The sequence below is a fragment of the Chelonia mydas genome, chromosome 18 (genome assembly GCF_015237465.2).
Source record: "Chelonia mydas isolate rCheMyd1 chromosome 18, rCheMyd1.pri.v2, whole genome shotgun sequence".
Lineage (NCBI taxonomy): Eukaryota > Metazoa > Chordata > Testudines > Cheloniidae > Chelonia > Chelonia mydas.
This window is the reverse complement of record NC_051258.2, coordinates 6,880,270-6,901,055: the sequence shown is the minus strand read 5'-3', so window position 1 is coordinate 6,901,055 and position 20,786 is coordinate 6,880,270. Positions and strand designations below refer to the sequence as shown.

General features: G+C 53.4%; 1 protein-coding gene across 7 annotated transcripts in view; it reads right to left on the bottom strand.

Annotated features, from left to right (window-relative positions):
* Window positions 1-20,786, bottom strand: part of ARHGEF10L (Rho guanine nucleotide exchange factor 10 like) — a 186,700-nt gene that overhangs the window by 103,378 nt on the left and 62,536 nt on the right. For 6 of the 7 annotated variants that reach the window (XM_043531746.1, XM_043531742.1, XM_037881154.2 and 3 more), the window contains 3 exons: window positions 18,007-18,079; window positions 12,521-12,805; window positions 11,391-11,418 (listed from right to left, as the gene is read on the bottom strand). In XM_043531746.1, coding sequence (XP_043387681.1) covers window positions 11,391-11,418; window positions 12,521-12,805; window positions 18,007-18,043 — 350 coding nt within the window. In that variant the 5' untranslated portion in view covers window positions 18,044-18,079. Of the gene's footprint in view, window positions 1-7,091; window positions 7,237-11,390; window positions 11,419-12,520; window positions 12,806-18,006; window positions 18,080-20,786 lie in introns of those variants that run through there. The other variant, XM_043531747.1, reaches the window with a different exon arrangement.

The following is a 20,786-nucleotide window of genomic DNA, read 5'->3' as shown; positions in this document are numbered from 1 at the left end:
TTTGAGCATAAGCTTTCGTACCCACGAAAGCTTATGCTCAAATAAATCTGTTAGCCTTTAAGGTGCCACCGGACTCCTTGTTGTTTTTGTGGATACAAACTAACACGGCTACCCCCTGATACTTGACACCATACAGGGACACAGGCAGCCATGCCTTAGTCCCCTGGCACGCACAATCCGAAAGCTCTTAGGGCAGTGCAGGGAAATGAAGGTTAAAGCTCAGTCCGTCCTGGTCAGTCCAGACCAGCTGTAATGAGTCAAGCCCCATGTTCAGACTCTGGCTGACCTCCTTAGCCAGTTTCCAGGTGAGAAGCCAGCACTTTATCCCCTACCGCCTCCGCACAAACACCTGGCACCTTCCAGTCTTTCGTTCTTGAGCTGGGGGTCTTTGCTTATCTTCCCTATTGATAGGTTGGGAAATCCATCTCCCTGATTGCTAGTGTTCTGGTGATTGGGTTTCTCTTCGTCACCTTGGGTTTTCCATTGACAAGGGGTGGGTCTCAGACAGTCCTTTTTAATGACTCATTGAGGCTCAGACAGCTAAGTGACACACACACACACACACACCCCTATGTCTCCTAGCTGCCCAGAGAGCAAACCTAGACCTTCCCTCCACCCGCCATGCAAAATATAGGGGAAACTGAGGCACACATCAGCTCCCCACTCCACCCCACCTCACAAAAATACCACAGAAAATTCCCACTACATCACCGCCAATGGCCTGAGCCAAATCTGGGATGGTGTCTCCCTGCCGAGTGGGCTAGGCCTTGCATTCGGCCCTCCAGTCAGGCCTTGTCTCACTTGTCCCCACTTTCCAATCTGTCGGCAAAACAGACCCACCAGGGAGGGTTCCGTTTTCCCCAGTTTTTGGCCCCCTTGCGGGCCCAGCAACACAGTCCCCTATTGGATGCCCTTCCCCTGAACACCAAAGGAGTAAGTCCCTACCCAGCAGTGGCAGGGGGCCTAGCAATGGCTGCCATTACAGCTACCTGGACGGTCAGCACTGGACGGCAGGGTATACACTTTCCCCGCAGCCTCTGCTGCTGCGGCCATCCACTCTCCCGGGAAGGGGCACCTACCCCCTCACGTACCTTTAGAGAAAAGCCAAGTGTCCTGCTCTCCTCGGGGAAAAGCCTACAACGCATGCCAGCACAGAAATCAGACCCCTCTCTCCGGGCCTGGCAAGGGACCCATCACCGCAGCTCCCTGTTCAATCCTCCCCTGGCATCCAGAGAGCCTTCCCTGCAGCCACATGCCCACCTTCCTCTGCACTGCAGCGTGCACCGGGCCGGGGACACACGCTGGCTGTGCTGACCGGGCGAGATCCCGAGGCAGCCGGCTGACCAATATCGCTGTCTCTTCCCTTTAGCAGGCAGCATCTCCTCCACCCTCATTGCGTCACTCCCTGCTGCCTGCAGCTGCTGCTGGATCCTTGAACAGCGTCAAGCTGACGCCTAGCGCCACCGCCCCGCCTCTTAACCTTCCTCCGCTCACGGCTGCCTTCTAGATGGGCTGAGGACAGCCCGTATTGGCAGGACGAGAGAGAAGAACCCATTAACTGGATCAGAAGCCCTGTATGTCCGTCAGGAGGCGTGGAGACACTGAGAGCTGTGTGAAAAACAGCGACAGACACCAGGAGCCTGACACGGGAGGAAACAGCATCACGCGGCTACTTAGTGTTAATATTGATTTTAGAATAGACAGGGACTCTGGGGACCTCGCGTCTACTCCCAGCTCCGCCAGTGACCTGCTGAGTGGCCTTGGGCAAGTCCCTTGACCTACATGCCTCTGTTTTCCCCTCTCCGGGTTGTGTCTGTGTTGGATATTTTAACTGCAAGCTCTTCAGTCCAGCAACTGTCTCTCATTATGCATCTGTGCCACATCCAGGGCAACAGGGCCGTGATCTCAGATGGGCCGCTAGATGCTACCATAGCAATAATTTTTAAAGCATGTTTAACAACAACTGTATGTCTTTAATCCTACAGGATCACAGCAAGTTTCCACCATATCAGTGACTACCTGCTGAGCTCCCTTCACGCTCTACTGAAATGCAGCCACCTCTGGGCTGTAGCACACAGCCACGCTAGGCAACAATTTAGAACAAACAAGGGGCAAAGAATAACTTCTCTAGCTGAGTCTGCAGGGGAAATTCAGAGAAGCACAATGTACGGAACACAAACGGAAGCAGCTAACCTACTTACCTGCTGCTCCTTTGAGATGATAGAATATTCGTTTTGCTTTTAGAAATGAGACATTTGGGCAAAGAAACTAAATGTAAGAGTCACAACAATAAAAAGGAGAAATGCCTTCACAATGCCTCGTGTCCATCGGAGGAGCTCAGCTGCTTTGCAGGCTCGGAGCGGCGCTGGGAGGCGACAGGATTCTTATCCCCATGGTACAGACGGGAAGCTGAGGCACCACGGTTACGGGCCTACCTTTCAGGGGTGCTGAGCACCCACCGCTCCCCTTCAACCAGAGCGGAGAGCTCAGCACTTCTGAAAATTCAGGCTTAAGCGACTGGCCCAAGATCATGCCAGGAACCAAAAGCAGAGTGAGCAGGAAGACGACGACAGGTGTCCTGACTCCTTGTCCCTGAACTCCCCTGCCGTGCAAACACATAGGGCCTGATTCACCACTGCCCTGCACCCTTCCCACCTGAGCAAAGCAGGTGTGAAACGCTGCCGTTTCTGAGCCAGTAGCATTTTGCTCTGGGGTAAATGACAATGTGAAGTGCGGAGACATGGTAAATTGGGGCCAAGGAAAGAATATATGGGGAGGCATGAAGTGCTCGGTGATTATTGCCTCAAGTGTTCTCCCAGCCCTTCTGCTCTCCCCTGCCCGCCCCCCAATGTCTCCGAGCGCTCCCATTATTTCTGAGCTACCTCTCTTCCCAAGTGCCAGCAACGAGTCCCCTGTCCATTTTCTCAGCACTTCCTGCTTTTCACTGCAGTGGCGTAGGCTCAAAGGGTAAGGCTGCCCCCTGTCCAGGTTTTCCCAGGATGATCCCTCGTTTGAGGTAGCTGCCCTGGGAAATCCGCCAGGACGCTCAGCGCGCACAGCCAACTTTATGGGATCATCCCAGGTTTTTGTACCTCAGGGTTGGCAACCCCGTCAATAAGGTGGGGGAGCTAGAACGGCGGCTGCCGGCAGCGCAGGAAGGAAGGACACGACAACTGACGCTATCAAAACACCATGAACGAATCCCACAAGCTCTCTGTGTTTAATTGGCTTCATCCTCGTGTCCTGCGTTACTTACACGCCGCTGACAATGCAAATATATACCTGGCTCTTAGCACTGGTGGAGGCCACATTCAGGGAAATGGGGCTCTGCTACACACACCCTTCAGCACAGTGCTGGTGATACCCTTCCCTCTAGTAGCTGGTATACCGCAGGATAATAGCCTACAACTGCTAACCACTAATCGAGTTATTCCTTCAGCTGCAGCAGTAGAGGTCCATGTTAGAGTGCTGAAGTTCCTAAGTTAGAAACCCACTGACAGGGAGAGGTGGGATCATTACATATGCTCTGAATTGTAGGCAAACACAATACCCTGTTCTGTCAGGCATCAAGGACTAAAGCTTCACCAAAACTGTCTTTTAATGGGTGAGAAAAAATGGATTTTTGAGTAAACTGAATATTTTGTGAAAAGTATCTGCTTTGTACAGAAATTTTTGATTGTTCATTAAAAAAAAAAAAAAAAAAAAAAAAAAAACCAAATGCCCCAAACCAGAGACTTTTGGCCAAAAAAATGAAATATTTCAAGTCTGAAATGCCACTGAAACATTTCCTGGAAGTTATAGTGCAGATGCCTCCTGCCTTCATTCTCTACGGCCGGCCTTCCCAGATGGACTTCACCTCCCATCATGCACCACAGCCACGGGGCACTTCATCCTGTCAGCATGAAGTGACACTGGTGCATCATGGGACATGTAGTCCAAGCAAAGAGGCAAGCCTCTGGAGGATAATGAGAGCATGATGCACTCAAACTACAACTCTCATGAGGCACCGTGGCAGGATTTCCCAATCAAATTTTTTTTAATTTCAGCAAAAATATTTCAGTTAATTTTTTGCCCAAAACTCAAATTTTCCGGGGGGGGGGGGGGGGGGGGGGGGGGGGGGGGGGGGGGGAGAATCTTACTTTCCAACTAGCTCTACTAAAAGCATTTCCCAAATTATTTCGTTAGGAAACAGGCAAAGGGGAGCCTGAGTTATGTATATTCCACATGCAAAGAGCAAACTGTTCCAGTCTAAATGGATTTATTCTAAACAAGAAAGAACAAAAGTAAAGCATTACATGTACCCATCTTTCTAAATAAGGTTGTAATCTCCTCCATAACACCAAGAAGCTAACTGTTCCTGTCTCTGTATGGAGTTTAAAATTAAAACATTAACTGTTTGCACTCAGATAGAACCTTCTGCCAGAGGATCTCGAAGTACTTTTTAAAATGTAGGTCAGAGTGATCCCCATTGTACAGATGGGGAAAGTCAGGCAAGAGCAGGGACGTTACACACAGTGAGCCAGGAATAGGACATGGGCTTCCCTGACTCATAGCCCCATGCTCTCGACCACAGTGAGCCAGCAAACGAAAACCCTACACCAGAAAATACAGAAGGAACAAGGGCAAATCGCTCCCCAATTCTTCTGTAAATATGAATGACATAGGCCAAGACAGAGTGGATCTCAGGCGCAGGCTGCCCGAATGGAAGATGAGAATTGCAGATGGCTCTGGTGCCCCTTTGAACTCAGTTCAGCCTTGAAATCTTTGTTGTCATGTGCAAGATGCACTACCCATGCCTTAGGGTACGTGTACACTGCAATTAAACATCCGTGGCCGGCCTGTCAAATTGCGCAGGCTTGCGGGGCTGTCAAATTGCGGTGTAGACACTTGGGGGAGCCCAGACTCCAGCCTGAGCCCAGGAAGCCTGAGTCAGCTGACCCGGGCCAGCCGTGGGTGTTTAACTGCAGTGTAGACATACCCTTATAGGCAAAGGGGTTAATACATTCTTGTTTTAATACACACACACACGCCCTTTGCCCCAGTACAATCCAGCTGACCACACTGATGCAAGTCCCCGCATGAGTAAAAACTGCATTCCATTCCTGCATTACCAACCCAGGTCCTGCTGCTCCGCCAGGGATGGGTGAACCCAGCCTAAGGGGGGGGTGAGGACAGAACCTGCGATAGGGGAGGCTCAGACCTGCAGCAGACTCTCCCAGCTGCAAAAGCCTCCCTGAGATGGCAGATTTTGCAGCAGAGGTTCAAAATGACGCCAGCCCACAGGAGATCAGATAATGGCATGACCCAGCCACCAGGGGAGTAAACACCAAAACGGAAGGTAGGATGGAGAGAGAAAGAGACAGACACCCTCAGACAGGGGTGCACAATCCACTCCTGGGGTGGATGTAACAGCAGCACCCAGTGGAGATCGGCCTAACACCCTGCTCCCATTGGGTTCAGATGCAGGGGAAAAGTCATATCCCCAAATCAGAGGAATCCCAGGTCGAGTCTCTCCTGCCAATTTCTCTGTAGGCTTGAGGCAGCCGGCCCAGAGGTGCAGGGGTCTAAACGCCTGGATTACAACAGACCAGTGGGCTGGGTTTATGCAGCACTAGTGGGGTTCAAACAGCCTTGACAATCTGAGCAGGAGGGGACTGAGGATAAAGGCCAAGTATGCAGCAGGCAGCCAGACCGGCCCCGCCCCAGGCGTGCAGGCCGAAGGGAAAGGGGAGGTTAACACTTGTAAGGAAAGGTGGGGCCCAGCCCGCACACAGGGCATTTCTAAATAGAGCTTACAGGCCATTTCAGGCCCAAATTTAGATTTATCAAGAAAGCTTCAAGCTGAACATAAAGCCTGTAGAAATTTATCCAGGAACCATACAGTCCAATAGAAAAGTTTAACCAGCAAACACTCCTGTGTTTGCAATGTAAACATTGCACATAGCACATATTGCAAAACACTATTTCCCTGGCGGGAGGTGAGCTAAGGGACATGGGAGATGAATTTGTGGGTGGGGGTGGGGGTTGCTTTAACATTTGTTGGCAGCTAATATGTATCGCAGAGAATGGAGCAGCTTGTTGTGTTATATTCGCTGGTTTATTATTATTCAGCTCCTGGGACTCTTAGTGTGGGTAAAAGAACCAAGGACAATTTGATGGGCCCTTATCAGCCCCAACAGACATACACGCAAACCGGAAAAGGAAACCGACTAGTCTGTTTGCACACACAGGGTAGATGGCTAAGTGGTTCAGACACTGGGCTGAGGCTCAGTAGAGCTGGGTTCAATTCCTGCTCTGCCACAGACTCCATGTGTGACCCTGGGCAAGTTGCTTAACTTTGCTGGGCCTCAGTTCCCACCTATACAGGGGAGAGCCTACTCCTCCCTTTCGGCCTTGTCTATTTACAGTGGAAGCTCTTTGGGGCAGAGACGCTCTTGCTATGCACGTACAGCACCATGGGGCCCTGACCTCAGCTGAGGCCTCTAGCTGCTACCATAATGCTAACAATGAATATTAACAGGTTTCAGAGTAACAGCCGTGTTAGTCTGTATTCGTAAAAAGAAAAGGAGTACTTGTGGCACCTTAGAGACTAACCAGTTTATTTGAGCATGAGCTTTCGTGAGCTACAGCTCACTTCATAACTTGTCCCAGCCGTACAGAGTGAACGAACGGTGAACAGGCCGTGTAAATGGAGAAGAGTGAAGGAGATTTAAAAACATCTCCGTGCCAATCGCTACAGGGTTCTTTGGAGCACAAGACAGGAAGCCCAGAGAGCCTCCACATGGAATGTTTAGCAGCCTTTAAAATGTTTGCTGAGGGATCACTGGAGATGAAGCTAAAGGCCTAGGGAGATGCAGGTGCTAGGGTGGGAGGATTAGGAATTGGAAGCACAAGGAGCTGCCACCTTGTAAGACTGTGGGGAGAAAGCCCTGAAGTATTTACCATAAGGTTCTAGCTGAGTCATAGCACCAAGCACAGACCCAGGTCTCTCCCCACCCTGCACTGCTATCAGAGGGCAAACCATGACCTGCCTCACGAACTTGGCTCAAGAAACAGCCACGCACTCCGAGCAACCCACCTGCCTCCCTTACCTGGCCAGGAATGGTCTACGGAAGCACCTGAAGGCAAAGCTACTGGAGTGATCCATACAGACCCCAGGGCAACCCCCCCCCAAAAGCTGCCTTCCTTCCAAGCTGGGGCACAAGCCCACAGAGTTTACGCAGATTCAGCACCTTTGGCTGCCTCCCAGCTCACCTGAATTATCCCCTTGGAAGAGGGAGGGGTCGAGCTGTGGGCATGTGAAACAAGCCAGCTATTAGCAGCTGGGGAGAAGGCTGGCTGAGTACCATGTTAACCCCACAGGTGCTGAATTAGGGGGACAAGTCAAAGGTGCAGGCTGGATACCTTCTTGGTGAGGAAATGTCAGTGCTCCAGAGTAGTAGTAAGTCTTTGTATTACCATAACACCTAGGAGCCCGAGTCACTGCGCAGGACCACACCATGCTAGGAGCTGTACAGAAAGAGAATAAAAAGACAGGTCCTGCCCCGAACAGCTGACCATTTGTATCTTCACGATCACATCTGGTGTTGGTTCAGATTTAGGCTTGATTCCTGCAGAAGGGGGATATTGATACTGACCCGCTGTCTGAAAAGTGCTTTGAGATCCTCAGCTGAAAGAGGTTCTGTAGTGTCAGTGCAAAGTACGCCCCTGCACCACCCACTTGTAGGTTCCCCTCACCACCCTGGAGAGACAAGTCACCTGACCAGTAATACTGGTCTTGACAAGCGAGGGATCCACAGATGCAAAACTCAGGACCTGATCCACACTGGGAATATTGCAATCCCAAAACTCAGGGCTGCTCAGATCTGGAGGTGGGCCGGGGTCGGGGGAATATGTGATTTGTCTCATTGCCGAGGTAGGGGCAGGCTGTCTGGGGACTCTTTTTGTTCTGTGTTTGTACAGAATGATCCCTGGGGGTCCCAGAGGCTACACATAATAAATAATACTAATTCTGATCCCAATCCAGATTTGGACTCACCCACAAAATAAATACATGGGGGAGGAGGAGGATGGATTTGGGGGATTGGGATGAACTATTGCTGAGTGAGGGTTAAATGCCCAGATAGAGAGGTGAATAGGGGGATAAAACATCTGCTTCTGAGCCATTTCAGGTGACCTTGTGGTGAAGGGGCTGTGCTGAGACTCAGGAGAGCTGGGGGCAAATCCCAGCTCTGCCACAGACTCCCAGGGTGGCCCTGGGCCAGTCACTTAGGGCTTGTCTACATGAACAATTAATTCACAGCAGGATGGGGTGTGAATCCACCCTCCCCCAGCCTACCATGGACTAATGTCCCAGTGGACCCTGCTGACGTGCACTAACTCTTCATCTGTGCGCTTTGATCTTGTCCCCTTTCAAAGAGGATTAGCATGAGGTAGGTGCACATCCCCTCTTGCCACTTGTAAGACGAGCCCTTGATCTCTCTGTGCCTCAGTTCCCCACTTGTAATAATTCTTCCTCCCTGCCTTTGTCTGTTTGGGCCAGGGATTGTCTCTTGCTGTGCATCTGTGTAGCACCCAGGACAACGGGGCCCTGACCTACATCACGCCTGGCTCATAAAGTAATAATCAAATGTATAGCAATAATCCAGTTCTGCTACCACGAGGATGGGTGCAGGATAAGAAGCTGAAGAGGGGTGAATCCCTGGACAATCAGAGCCCTCCCTTTCCCCATGCCCATTACTCCAATCCAGCCCTACAGAGCCTGTGATGTCAATAACACAGTTTACAGCTGCTCGCTGAGCAACTGCTGTGGATTCTTTGGCCCTGACGCAAGGCCTGGAGTCGAGAAACAATCTGACATGTGATCTGACTGCTAAGTGCCAGCCAAGCAAACTGCCCCAGCCCCTCTGGGACAGTAAGCACGGCTCCTCCATCTAGTGCATGAACTCGAAAGCTCGGGGTTCTGGCCTGCCTGCTACAGAGCACTCTGCAGGATTAATTGCTTTCTATCAGCCTGATTGATGCTGAGGTGGGAGGGAGGACAGGGAAAGTCGGGGGAATACGGACAGGCCAGCTCTCTGCACTCGTTAGGGGCTATGTCCAGTCCTGCTAAGGCAGGAGGTCCCAAGGGCCAAGTATAACCCCTCAATGCCCTGACAGTGCAGCCGGCAACCACCCTCAACCTGAGAAACCGAAGTGAGGAAGGCACAACGGGGATCAGGGCAGCTGTGCACAGGAAGGGGAGGGAGAAAAGGGACCCCACTCCCCCATCGCCCCAGCAACCCCATCCCCACCCCATGGACCAGACTGCGAGGAGAGCTGGCTCAAGGACTACGGCAGCGAGTGGGACTCCTCTTCTGCGGGGAGATGGGGGTGGAGGGGTAACAGGCCGGGTGAAGGATGCTCCCCAAGGCGACATGCCCTCAGCCACCCTCCTGTCAATTTCACTTGCTCCGCTGGTGGAGGGGGATCAGGTGGCCACTCTGCTGAGGTTGCAGAACCCAGGCCAAAGCGCGGGGCAGGGTCGAAGCAGTGGGCATGTCCCCGCGTTCGGGGCAGAGGGCTCTCCCTGGGAATGCAAGGCGGAGGCAGAGCCGACAAACGGCACGTCTGGGGGGGGGTGGGGAGGGGGGACTGGGCTCCCACCAGCAGCCAGTTCTGTTAGCACTGGAGACGCAAGGCCGTAAATACCACGGTACAGTTATGAACCACTCAGGCTTCGGGCAATCTGCCTGGGTAGCCCTTAGGGTCACAAAGTGGCCAGCCCTTAGCAGGACCGATCCCGACTCCTTATAGACATTCCCTGGGGGCAGAACCCACTTGCTCTTCCGTTCCAAGCAGGCCCTAGGCCCCGGCCCTCTCTGCCATACTCCCTGGACACCGCTCCGCTGTGGTTTCAACCCCTTTCAGCTGTTGTAGCTGGCCTAAGTCGGAGCAGCCCACTGATTGCTTGAGCCCAGCCCAGAAGGACTGAGCTGCAGGACCAGGGCAGTGCACAGGTGTGAGCTTTAAAGCACTTTTACACACACACACATACACACCCCAGAACAACACTGTGTGCCAGTAGCCACAGCCCAGGAGCTGGCTCAAAGTCTTACAGGGAATGCGAGAGGGCTGGATCCATTCATCACTAGACAGTACAGACAGGGAGTGAGGAATGAGAGGGGAAAGGAAGGGAGAAAACCACAGACATTTTCCAAGTCCAGGAAGTTGAGATCATGCTTTTGGCCAGCAGGGGGTGATACCCTCTGACTGGCCCCAGCCCTTTTGAATGGTAAAAACCGCCCTCCCTGACGGGCGTGCCGGGCAGGCTGGGACCTGTCCTTTGAACCTCACCTCTGTGTGAAAGGCGAGGGCAGCCGAGTTGCGCTGCAGAAATCCATGGGCTCTGCTTTGGCCACACCTGGCTTTCCCCCAGACCTCCCAGGCCTCACACGCCCTGTAGGCTCAGGCTGCCCTGAAAGCTCCCATTGTGTTCATCAAACCACAGACACAAAGCAAACCCAGTCACTGGGGAGCAGGAGTATCACTTGATAGCCCTGGGATCCTTTTGCGCATCACAGTGAGATCCTGAAGCAGGGGGAAGAGCCACTGGGGAGGGAGAGGATGACAGCATGTCAGGGAAACTGAGGCACAGAGGGGAAAGCAATTTTCCAGTCACACAGGGTGAGTCAGTGGCAGAGCCAGGAATAGACCCCAGGACTCCTGATTCCCAGTCTTCAGCACAAAGCAATAGGCACAATTCCTGCCTGAGGCCCCAATCTGGAAGCACTTACACATGGGCTTAACTTTAAGCATGTGAATCGTCCCATTGGCTGCAGTGGTTAGGTCCCAGGACTGGAACAACAGGGGCTGCTGCCGCATTGACTTCAGTGTGATTACTCACATGCTCAATGTTAAGCAGGTGAGCAAATGTGTGCGGGATCAGGCCCCCACATTTGAGCAAGCAAGGAGGAAAAGGCAAAAGGAGGTGACCAGCAGCTGCATGCCAGACTGGACTTAGAATCATAGAATATCAGGGTTGGAAGGGACCCTCAGGAGGTTATCTAGTCCAACCCCCAGCTCAAAGCAGGACCAATCCCCAATTTTTGCCCCAGATCCCTAAATGGCCCCCTCAAGGATTGAACTCACAACCCTGGGTTTAGCAGGCCAATGCTCAAACCACTGAACTATCCCTCCCCCCCTTGACTTTACGGTCACTGGAGAGCAAGAGGTAGCATGTAACAAGGTCGGCTTTTGTCTCTCCATTGCCAGCAAAGCATCTTGGGTCCTATTAACTATTTGCATTCTCATCCCCTACCTCGCACCGCTCGGATTCCCCCGTCCGATGTAACCCAACAAGCACCAAAGGGTTTGGGATGGTTTTTTTAATAAAATCTAGACTCACTTACTCTGTCTGTAGCTTTGTGTCAAGTGGATCTGTCAAAAACAAAAGCAGAAGGAAACCAAGTAAGTATCTTCGAGTACGTTAACCCAAGCACAAGAAGAATCAGAGCTGACAAGACTACAGGAATTGTCCTGCTGGATCACAACACGGGTCCATCCTGCTCAGTTGCCTGTTTCTGAGAGTAGCTTTCATCAGCGACTTCAGAGGAAGGTGCAGGAAACCAAGTAGTGGACAATTAAGGACAACTTGGTCTTAGAAGAAGTTTCTTCCTGACCTCCATTAAGTAGGTGCTTGCTTAAGCCCTGAAGCATGAGGGTTTACATCAACATGTCTGGTTTACAAGCAGAACATACCCTCCATGCTGGACCAATATTAGCAGCAGCAAGAAGATCCCACTCACACTGGCTTCGTTTTCAAGCATTCTTTGACAGGCTCAATTAGTGCCAAGCAAGTTTCAAGGAGACTGTTAAAATCTCACCCCAAGTTTGGGTGAATGAGCATTCTGTTCCACTGAAATTGACAGTCCCTGAGCCAGCTCTCAGGAAAGTCTTGGTCTTTGGCCAGCATGTATGCCCTACAGTAGGATCTCTCAGGAATGAGACTGGGGAAGAAAAATGTTTCCCCTCATACGCTAAACAGAATTTGAGGGCAATGGTCAAGTTCCATGACTTGAATAGCAGGAGGCAGGTGGGGGAGGCTTCGGGTCAGGATTGAGGGACACTGGCAAGGATGTGGGGAGAGACCAGGCCTGGAATAGTGGGGGAGGGGAGTGGCTGGTTCAGATCCAGGGGCATCGGCAGAGCTGGGTAAGAGCCAAAAACTGCAAGCAGTAGAAATGCAAACCAGGGTGGCCCTGATCCTCTATTGCCCGGCACTTTGTTAGTCATTTACACCCCTGCAAAGGGATTGCGGACAGGATGTCAATCCATGCCAGCTCAGGAGGGTAGCTTGTGAAACTCGCTTTGCACTGGGGTAAGTGACTGCCAGCGGGGCAGGGCAACACAAATACAGAACCTGGTTCTCACTCATTCCTTCTGCAGCTCTTTAATGGGGCCAGGAGGCTGAGCATGTCCCATTGCAACCCCAAGTCTTGCAAAGACCCCTTAGAGAGGCTGGGAGTGAAGCCCTGCTTACCAGCGCTGGTGCTCGATCCAGAGTCGGTCTGCTGGGCCTGCCCTGCAGGAGGCGCTCCATCCTTCTCCTGCTGAGCTGACGAATGGGGCTCAGCAGCGCTTCCTGATCTACGCCTCCGGGGCGGGGCCCGCAGGACCCCTCCGATGCTGGGTTCGGCGCTAGCACTGCTGACTGCTAGAGTGGAATCCTCTTCCTCCTCTTCGCTGTCGTCGAAATCAAACGCTTCCCCTAGCTCCTCCTCCCCCTCGGTCGAGGTCTCCAGGGCCCCCTGCACTAGCCCGCTTCCTGCCAGAAGATGTAACAATTAAGTGGATCAATGGACTTTGGATGGGGGGGGGGAAGGAAAACATGATAACTCTAGGTAGGACCCTTTTCCCCTCAGACCCCCAGTGCAGCGTGGTCTATGTAGTCAATTTGCCACTGCTTTCATCCCATGCTAACGGTGTGGCTCTGTCCCCCTCCACTGGCCGTTCCAGGTATTACAGGTTTATAAATCTGCTACTATCTCCATGCTAATAATATCACGAGCCCTATCCATCAGTAGATTGCAAAGTGCTTTACAAAGGAGGTCAGTATCTTTATCCCCATTTTATAGATAGGGAAACCGAGGCAGAAAAAGAGGAAGAGACTTGCCCAAAGTCACGCAGCAGCAGAGCTGGGAATAAAACCCAGATCTTCTAAGTCCCAGTCTAGTGCCCTGTCCACTATGCTACGCTATCTCCCTTAGACCTCACCCTCTAGCTCCTGCATTCAGATGTTCAGCCCCTGCAGATGACCCAGCCAGAAGCATCATCTCTCCTACTCGTCAAAGTCTCAAGCAACTGGTTATTTTGTTCCTCCTGTGGACCAGGGAAAGCTCCTTTGGGTATCTCCAGCAGGACTGGGATCCCCCCTTCCTCCCTCCATTATAGCACCCAAATTATCATCCTGGTTTCAATCAGAGATTCCCCCCAAACACCCCTGCTGCGGTACAGCCACCAGTCACTAGCAGCGAGGAGAGGTCCCACTCACGTGAGCTCACCTGTACTGAGTGCAACGGGTGTCACACCCTGCCCCTAAACGCTTTCCCCTGGAGCGTCCTAGTGCAATGGAAACAGAACCACAGCAACGTGTCTTCTCCAGCACAGCTCAGCCTGGCAGAGGAATGGGGTGAGCAATGCTACAGTCACATACCCTGGCGTTTTGCCCTCGTGGTTAGGACACTGGACTGGAACTCAGGAGACCTGGGTTCTATTCCTGCCATGGGCCTGCTGGGCAAATCACTTCCCCCTCTCTGTGCCTCAGTTTCCCCATATGTAAAATGGGGATAATGATCCTGGCCTCCTTGATAAAGGGCTTTGAGATCTGCCGATGGGAAGCACTAGATAAGAGAATGAATCGTTATTATTGCTGGAGACATGAGCTTAAATCCAGGGGAAGTCACAGGTAAAATAAGTGTGTTGGTCAGTGAACCTAGTTCCTAGAGGGCATTTGACAAATCTTAAATTCATTGTGCAACCTAACAAGAGCAGCTGGGTGCTCAGCACAGTCCAGCACGGAGGGGTCTGCAGGACAAGACTGAAGTGCGTTGGCAGAGCTGTCACTTAGGGCCCAGGTCTGGGGCAGCCATGGGTGCATCTGGTCAGGAGTGAACTGCATTGGTCAGGCGGTTTGGTGACCCAAGCCTGGTCCCTGGAAGTGCAGGGAGTGCTGAAGGTTACAACAGATGCGGATTGGCAGAGCTGTGTGAGTGAGTGTGTGTGTGTGTGTGTGTGTGTGTGTGTGTGTGTGTGTGTGTGTGTGTGTGTGTGTGTGAATGCCCACGCTTGTCAGGACTGAGGTACACTGATAGTGTTATTTGGGGGACCAGGACTGGAACAGCAGTGTGCACTGCACACCAGAGTGGCTAGAATCAGAGTAGCAGGGGTGCAGCGTGTCTGGAGTGAGGTGCACTGGCAGAGCTGTAAGGGGGGTCCCAGGACTGGAATAGCAGGGGGTGCAGTGGGTCAGGAGAGAGCTGCATTAACTGAGTGACATGGGATTGGAGGAAAATTCAGCTGAAGGTGCGTGTCCACTCTCAGCAGGGAAGCCGGCCCAGCATCGCCTGGGTTAGGGTCCTCATAGCAGGAGGAGAAAGTGGGGAAATTCAGTTTTTAAAAACCCCAGCAGCAGCATCTCCCCCCTCTTATTTCCCTTGCACCCCCTGTCCATGACCGGGGGCTCCAAGGGCATTTTAGAACATTTCTCTAAATGCCTGAGCAACCGGCGGTATGGTAATCTCAATCTGCTCCTGATTTAGCACGCAGAGTGGCCGGGAGCCAAGATGTTAGTGATTAATTTTATGGAGTAAACACAGCCACCCGCAAGCCTGCTCAGCGACAGACCCGGCTTCTCCTTGCCTGGCTGAGAAGGGGAACAACCCCTGGCCTGCAATGGGGCCGTGCTAATCCAGGAAGGCAGCAGCAGAGCTGCAGAAGGCTGCTTGTCCCCTGGGACTGGGAGGCACGTTCTGCTGCTAAGACGTTTTTTTCAGGAGAGCCTGTCTCAGAACTGCTTTCCAGCACTTCCCCTGCTGAGGTATTAGCCGGCCAGCTGCCCCCTCGGCCTACGGTCACTGCATCCTCTCCGACGCTCCTCTCCCTCCTCTCTCACTCCCTCTGCCCCTTTCCCACCTCTTCCGTCCTCTGCCTCTCGCACTGACCAGTTGGAAGCCAGCATTACTGCTGAACTGGCAAAGACCAGGCCAGGGCATATGCTTGGGGGGCAGGACCAGAAGAAACACAGGGATCAACTGATTCTGGGGGATAACCAATGGAAAAACAGGAAGGGGGAGTGAAGGTCACGGGTTTAGAATAAAAAATTCTCTTTGGAGGGTCCCTGCCCTGTGCTCTAAACCCCCCTCTAGTGATCGACACTTAGATGTTTTTAAATCTCCTTCACTCTTCTCTGTTTATACTGCCTCTTTACCCGTCTTGCACTCTGCGTGGCTTAAACAAACTATTAATTTTCATTGTTAGCATTATAGTAACAGCTAGAGGCCTCAGCCCCATGTTGCTGTACACACACACGAGAAACAGCCTCTGCCCCCCACAGAGCCACTCTAAACAGCCACAGCCAAGAGAAAGGAAGGATTAGGATCTCCATTGTACAGGTGGGAACGGAGGCCCAGCAAGGTTAAGTGACTTGCCCAGGGTCATACATGGAGTCTGTGGCAGAGCAGGACTTGAACACAGCTCTATTGAGTCCCAGCCCAGTGGCCTGGCCACTCTGCCATCCACCCTCTGCCTAGAGCTTTATACAGGTTGCCTCTGAGAAACTGTGTGCTTGGTAAATTCTGAGGCAGCGCTTCAGCTCAGAGCAGGACAGCTGGAGAGCCGGCCCAGCTCGGTTACATATGGCCAGTGAGTTCCCCTCAGCTCAAGGCTTCAGTAGGTGGTGCAGTTTTCTGTGCAAGGAAAGATGGCTTAATGGTTAAGGCTGTAGCTCGGGACTCGGGGCTTAACTGACAGCTCTGCCACAGACTCTCCATGTGACCTTGGGCAAGTCACTTACTCACACTGGGCCTCGGTTCCCAGCTGTCAAATGGAGATAAAATCTCACTTTGCCCTTGAGCTTATCTGTCTGTATCCACCTGCTGTCTCTTGTCGGATACTTCGCTTGTCGGCTGTTTGGGACAGGGTCTGTCTTTTTATTCCGTGTTTGTAGCACAATAGGGGCCTGGTCTGAGACTGGGGCTCCTCGGCACTATGGTCATACAAATAATAAATAATAATAATTACAACAACATCCTTCCTTAGTCGGACTGTTTTCTGCCTTGTCCACATATACAATAAGCTGTTCAGGGCAGAGGCTGTCTCTCACTCTGGGTGCGGGCAGTGCCCAGCGAAATGGGGTCCTGATCTCAGCTGAGGCCTTTATGCGCTGCTGGAATAGAAATCGTATTTATCCCATTGCTTCTTCCTTCTCCAGCGCCACCCTTTGCCGTCTCCTTGTGTCTCAGAGCTCTGTGGGGGAAGGACGGGCTGCTGCATGGACTGACTGCAGCCTCTGGGACTGGCCCAGGCTTGGTTCCTCTCGGCCGGCCAGCTCTGGTTTGTAGGCAGGGTGTGTACAGCATAGACCGGACTGTACCACAGCAGACAGGAAATGGGTCTGAGTGGCTACAGATCCAAAGCTGGGGGAGTGACCATAAGGAGCAGGCTTCAAAACTGGGGTTCGGGGTGAGCTCCAGCCACTAGAAGATGATCCAGTGGTTAGGCCACTAGCGTGAGACTTGAAAGACCTGGGTTTAACTCCCCGCTCTGCCACAAGCTCCCTACATGACCATAGCAAGTCATTTAGCCTCTCTGTGCCTCGGTTTCCCATCTGTAAAACAAACCCTGCGTGTTGAGCAATCCAGCCACTCATTCTGGTGTCTACGCGGGAGCTGAGCTCCTCTCAAAATGTGGCCCCCTAACGCTCAGAGGACTGGAGTTTGTACAGTGATCTCTGCGGGGACGTCTTCGGTACAGTGTTAACCCGGGGGATGGACGCGTGGGCTGGCCCAGCTCAGTGACCACGCCGCAAAGCTACACTGGCATGGCTCTCCTCAGGTGAGGCACTAGGACTTGGGGGGGTCATGTCCCCCGGCTCTAGGCACTGCAGCGTCTGTCCTTCTGGGCACGGGCGGGGGGAATTGCGGGGAGGGTGCAGAGACGCGCTCAGGGTGACTCTACAGTTCCTCCTGTAGATTCAATCTCACAGGGCTTCCTGGCTCTTCTAATACCTAGCAAGATCCCCCTGACCGTCAAGTGCCTGCCTGGCACCGTGTCTCGCCATTTACCCTGTGCCACGCGGGTGGAAAACGAGCGTGAGCAAGCTGCAGGTTCCAATGTGGCCAGGGTTTACATGCGAGCTGCAGGGCAGGACAGGTTCAGACCCCGTGACTCCTCTGCCGCCCCCCACCACACGCGTTAAACCGGGCACCACAGCCCTACATCGCCTTGGCCTGCCCTTGGGAAAGAGTGTCACGTACAAGGGTGCAGTGGAAGGGACAGGATCGCAGACCTCCGATGTGGGTCAGTTCGGGATTACAATTGCATGGGGCCGTGACCTGCCTGAGCCTCCGAGTTCTGTTAGGAGTGAATGACATTCCATCGCCGGGCGATGGGTTGCCTGGTAGGTCTCGGAGGGCGCCGAAAGCCCCGCATCCCGAGGGGCTGCTGTGCATTACAAAAGCCTCGATGCCGAAGGGAAACCGAGGCTGCCCGTCACGAGCCGCTCCGCATGCCCGTCTGTGGCTATTATTTATGACTGGGATTGCAGAGGCCCGTATGACTGGGATTGCAGAGACCCCTAGAGGTTCCGATCAGGGATCGGGGCCCCTTGTGCCAGGCGCTGCACACACACATAGCACAAAGCCAGCCCTGGCCCCGTGAGCTCACAGCGCGAGGGGACCGGGCTAGATCTGTTTCTTTTTCTAATGATTCATACAAATTCTTGAAGGAAAAGAGCTGGGTTTACATTACCTACTGCAGGGTTTGGGGGCGGGTTGGAAGAAGCCATTTCTCTAGGAATCCTGACGTCTCGCCCTGCACCTTCCTGGGGACACAAAGAGAGGAAATCAAGTCAGAAGAGAAACCCCAACGTGTCCGTCTATTCCTGGGAGTGGGGAATAAAGCATTAGAACTCCCTGCCCTTCTCTAGCACCTTATAGCTCACGGGAGTCTGCTCCTACTTAATTATGGCTTACCACACCCTGTGGGTAGGGGTTACACCCTCTGATAGAAGGGGAAACAGGCCCCTGGAGATAAGCTTCCTAATTTTCAGAGGCGCTGAACAATTCGAGCCAGGAGTGACTTGCTCCAGGTCACACAACTAGTAAATGGTAGGGCCAGGTATAAGGTAGGACCCAGGTTGCCCTGACTTAGTGGTGGCAGAACCTGGAACAGAACCCAGGGCCCCCCCAATTCCCTCCTTTACCCACTGGACAATGCTGCCTTGCAGGCACTTTGCGGTTACAGAGAGGCATTATTTCCTGGGGGGAAGCGGAGTAGGAGCCCAAAGCAGCAAGAAGGGTTAGAACACCAGCAGCGCCGCTCCGGGATGTAGCAAAACCTGCTGGCAACAATGTCGCTGGTATCCAGGGGGGAAGGAGAGCCCAGACAGAGAAGCGTCCCGTGCCCGCACTTAGAGCTGATTAAATGCAAAGACAGGCACTGGCACAACGCCCAACAGGGAAACATTTTCCTTCCCTGTTAGGGAGAAATGCCCAGCTATAACTCACTGGCTTTTTTTCCGGTTCTGTCTGGACTTGTCATGGGTGCAGCCATTCAGCAGTTCCTGGCTGCCACGGGAAACATGCTCCCTAACCTGCAGGCTATCAGACACCTCAAGCTGACACCCCCCCAAACGAGAGCAAAACGCACAGCCGTATTTCTGTCTCGGGTGTCTTTTGCCCTGGGGGTTTCATTCCCCAACGCTAGCAGCTGCCGTTTGCCCAGGTGCAGCTAACCCCCGTCTGCCGCAGGGCTGAGTGCGACCGGCTCAAACCGCAGCCGCGCCTGTTTGCACAGTGGGTGGACTCTGGCCAATCCCCAGGACCTCAGTTCCAAAGGGCAGGCGAGGGGTAGAGCCGGGCAGCGAACAAGCCAGAGGTGCGAAAGCAGAGCAGGCCCCAAGCCACTAAGTTTGGGGGGGATCCAAACGTCCCCCAAATTTGGAGGGAGCTTGGATGCAGGGGGGCTGGCTTGGCCTCTTAGGGTACGTCTACATTGCAATTAAAAACTTGCAGCTGGCCAGTGCCAGCTGCCGGGCTTGTGGGGCACGGGCTGTGGGGTTGTTTACTTGCGGCGTGCACTGGGGCTGCAGCCCCAGCCCTGCGACCCTCCCAGCTCGCAGGGTCCAGCCCGAGCCCGAACGTCTACCCTGCAATTCAACAGCCCCTTCGCCAGAGCCCCACCCCCGAGCCTGAGTCAGCTGGCATGAGCCATCCACGGGTTTGCAATTGCAGTGTTGACGTACCCTGACAGAGATGGGGCCCACCGCAGATCGAGGGTGAGACTTCCCCAGGCTTCCACAGGCAAACAGACGAGGGAGAGAGGCCAATGCAAGCAGCTTGGATCCACTTCTGAACTAAGCTGGGGGAGGAATTATCTATTAGCAAGTCTCATTTCCCACCGGAGGAGGGAACACCTGTCTAACCCACTGGCATCCGGAGGCTGGCAGAGTCGAAAGGGCACCAGCCAGCTGCATCAGGTGTGTCCTTTACAACAGACACGGAAGGAGCGCAGCCCTGCCTGGGATTAGCCAGGCAAGAGTCAACTGGCTCATTTCCTCTTGGGGAGCGCTGTCCACCCAAGTTCCCTTTTAACTCAGATCTGTCCCGGCCAGAAAGTCTCCTTTGAAGAGCGCAGATCTGTGTGTGGTGCCAAGAACGCGCTGGGGGTCGGGCCTGGCACTGCTCAGCCAGGGAGGCCACCCCACCCTCCAGCAGCAGCTTGGTTAGAAAGCTATGGGGAAGGTGTACTGGCAGGGCTGGGGGAGATGCTCAGGGCTAGGATGGCACAGGCCAGGACTCGGGAGCCTAGGAAGAAAGGCTGCAGGCTCCAAGCGCCAGGAAGAGGATTGCAAGCAGGGAATGACACGGCTGCAGAGCTGTCGGAGGACGTGTGGACAGGAAGGGCAGGGAGAGGAAGGAGTTCACCACCATGAAAGGGACCACCACTGGGACAGCGGGAGGGCTGCGGGGCAGGGAATGACTGAACGGTCAGGGATGCTTATCCTCCGTGGTGCTGAGCCCTCAAACCCCACTGATCTTAACCCTCATGGGACCAGATTCATGCACATTTTTTCTCTCTTCAAGGAAATTATAATCTTTTGGTTTCTATTCAGTGTTGGCGAAAGGTGTCAAACCCGCGCTGGAGACCCTAGCACCGGAGCGACACTTCGTGCCCTCTGTGACATGGCACCTGTCCCTCAGCAGGCCTGGGCATCGCTGGGGGCAGCTTTGCAGAGGAGAGGAAGCATGGTCCCAGAGCTTAAAACCAGGGCTTAATTTGTGCCAGGGCTTGCCAGGCTGAGCCCAGGCACCTCTGGGCCCCGGCACCTCAGGGCCTGGCAGTTCAGGGCCCCGGCACCTCTGGGCCCCGGCACCTCTGGGCCCCGGCACCTCTGGGCTTGCTGCATCAGTTATGAAAGTAAAAAAAAAATTGCTTGAGCTCCGGCCCTCCTTTCATTACAAATTAAGCCCTGATTGAAATCAAACAGCTGGCTGTGATAGGGAACAGAATTTAAACCCCAGTCCCCA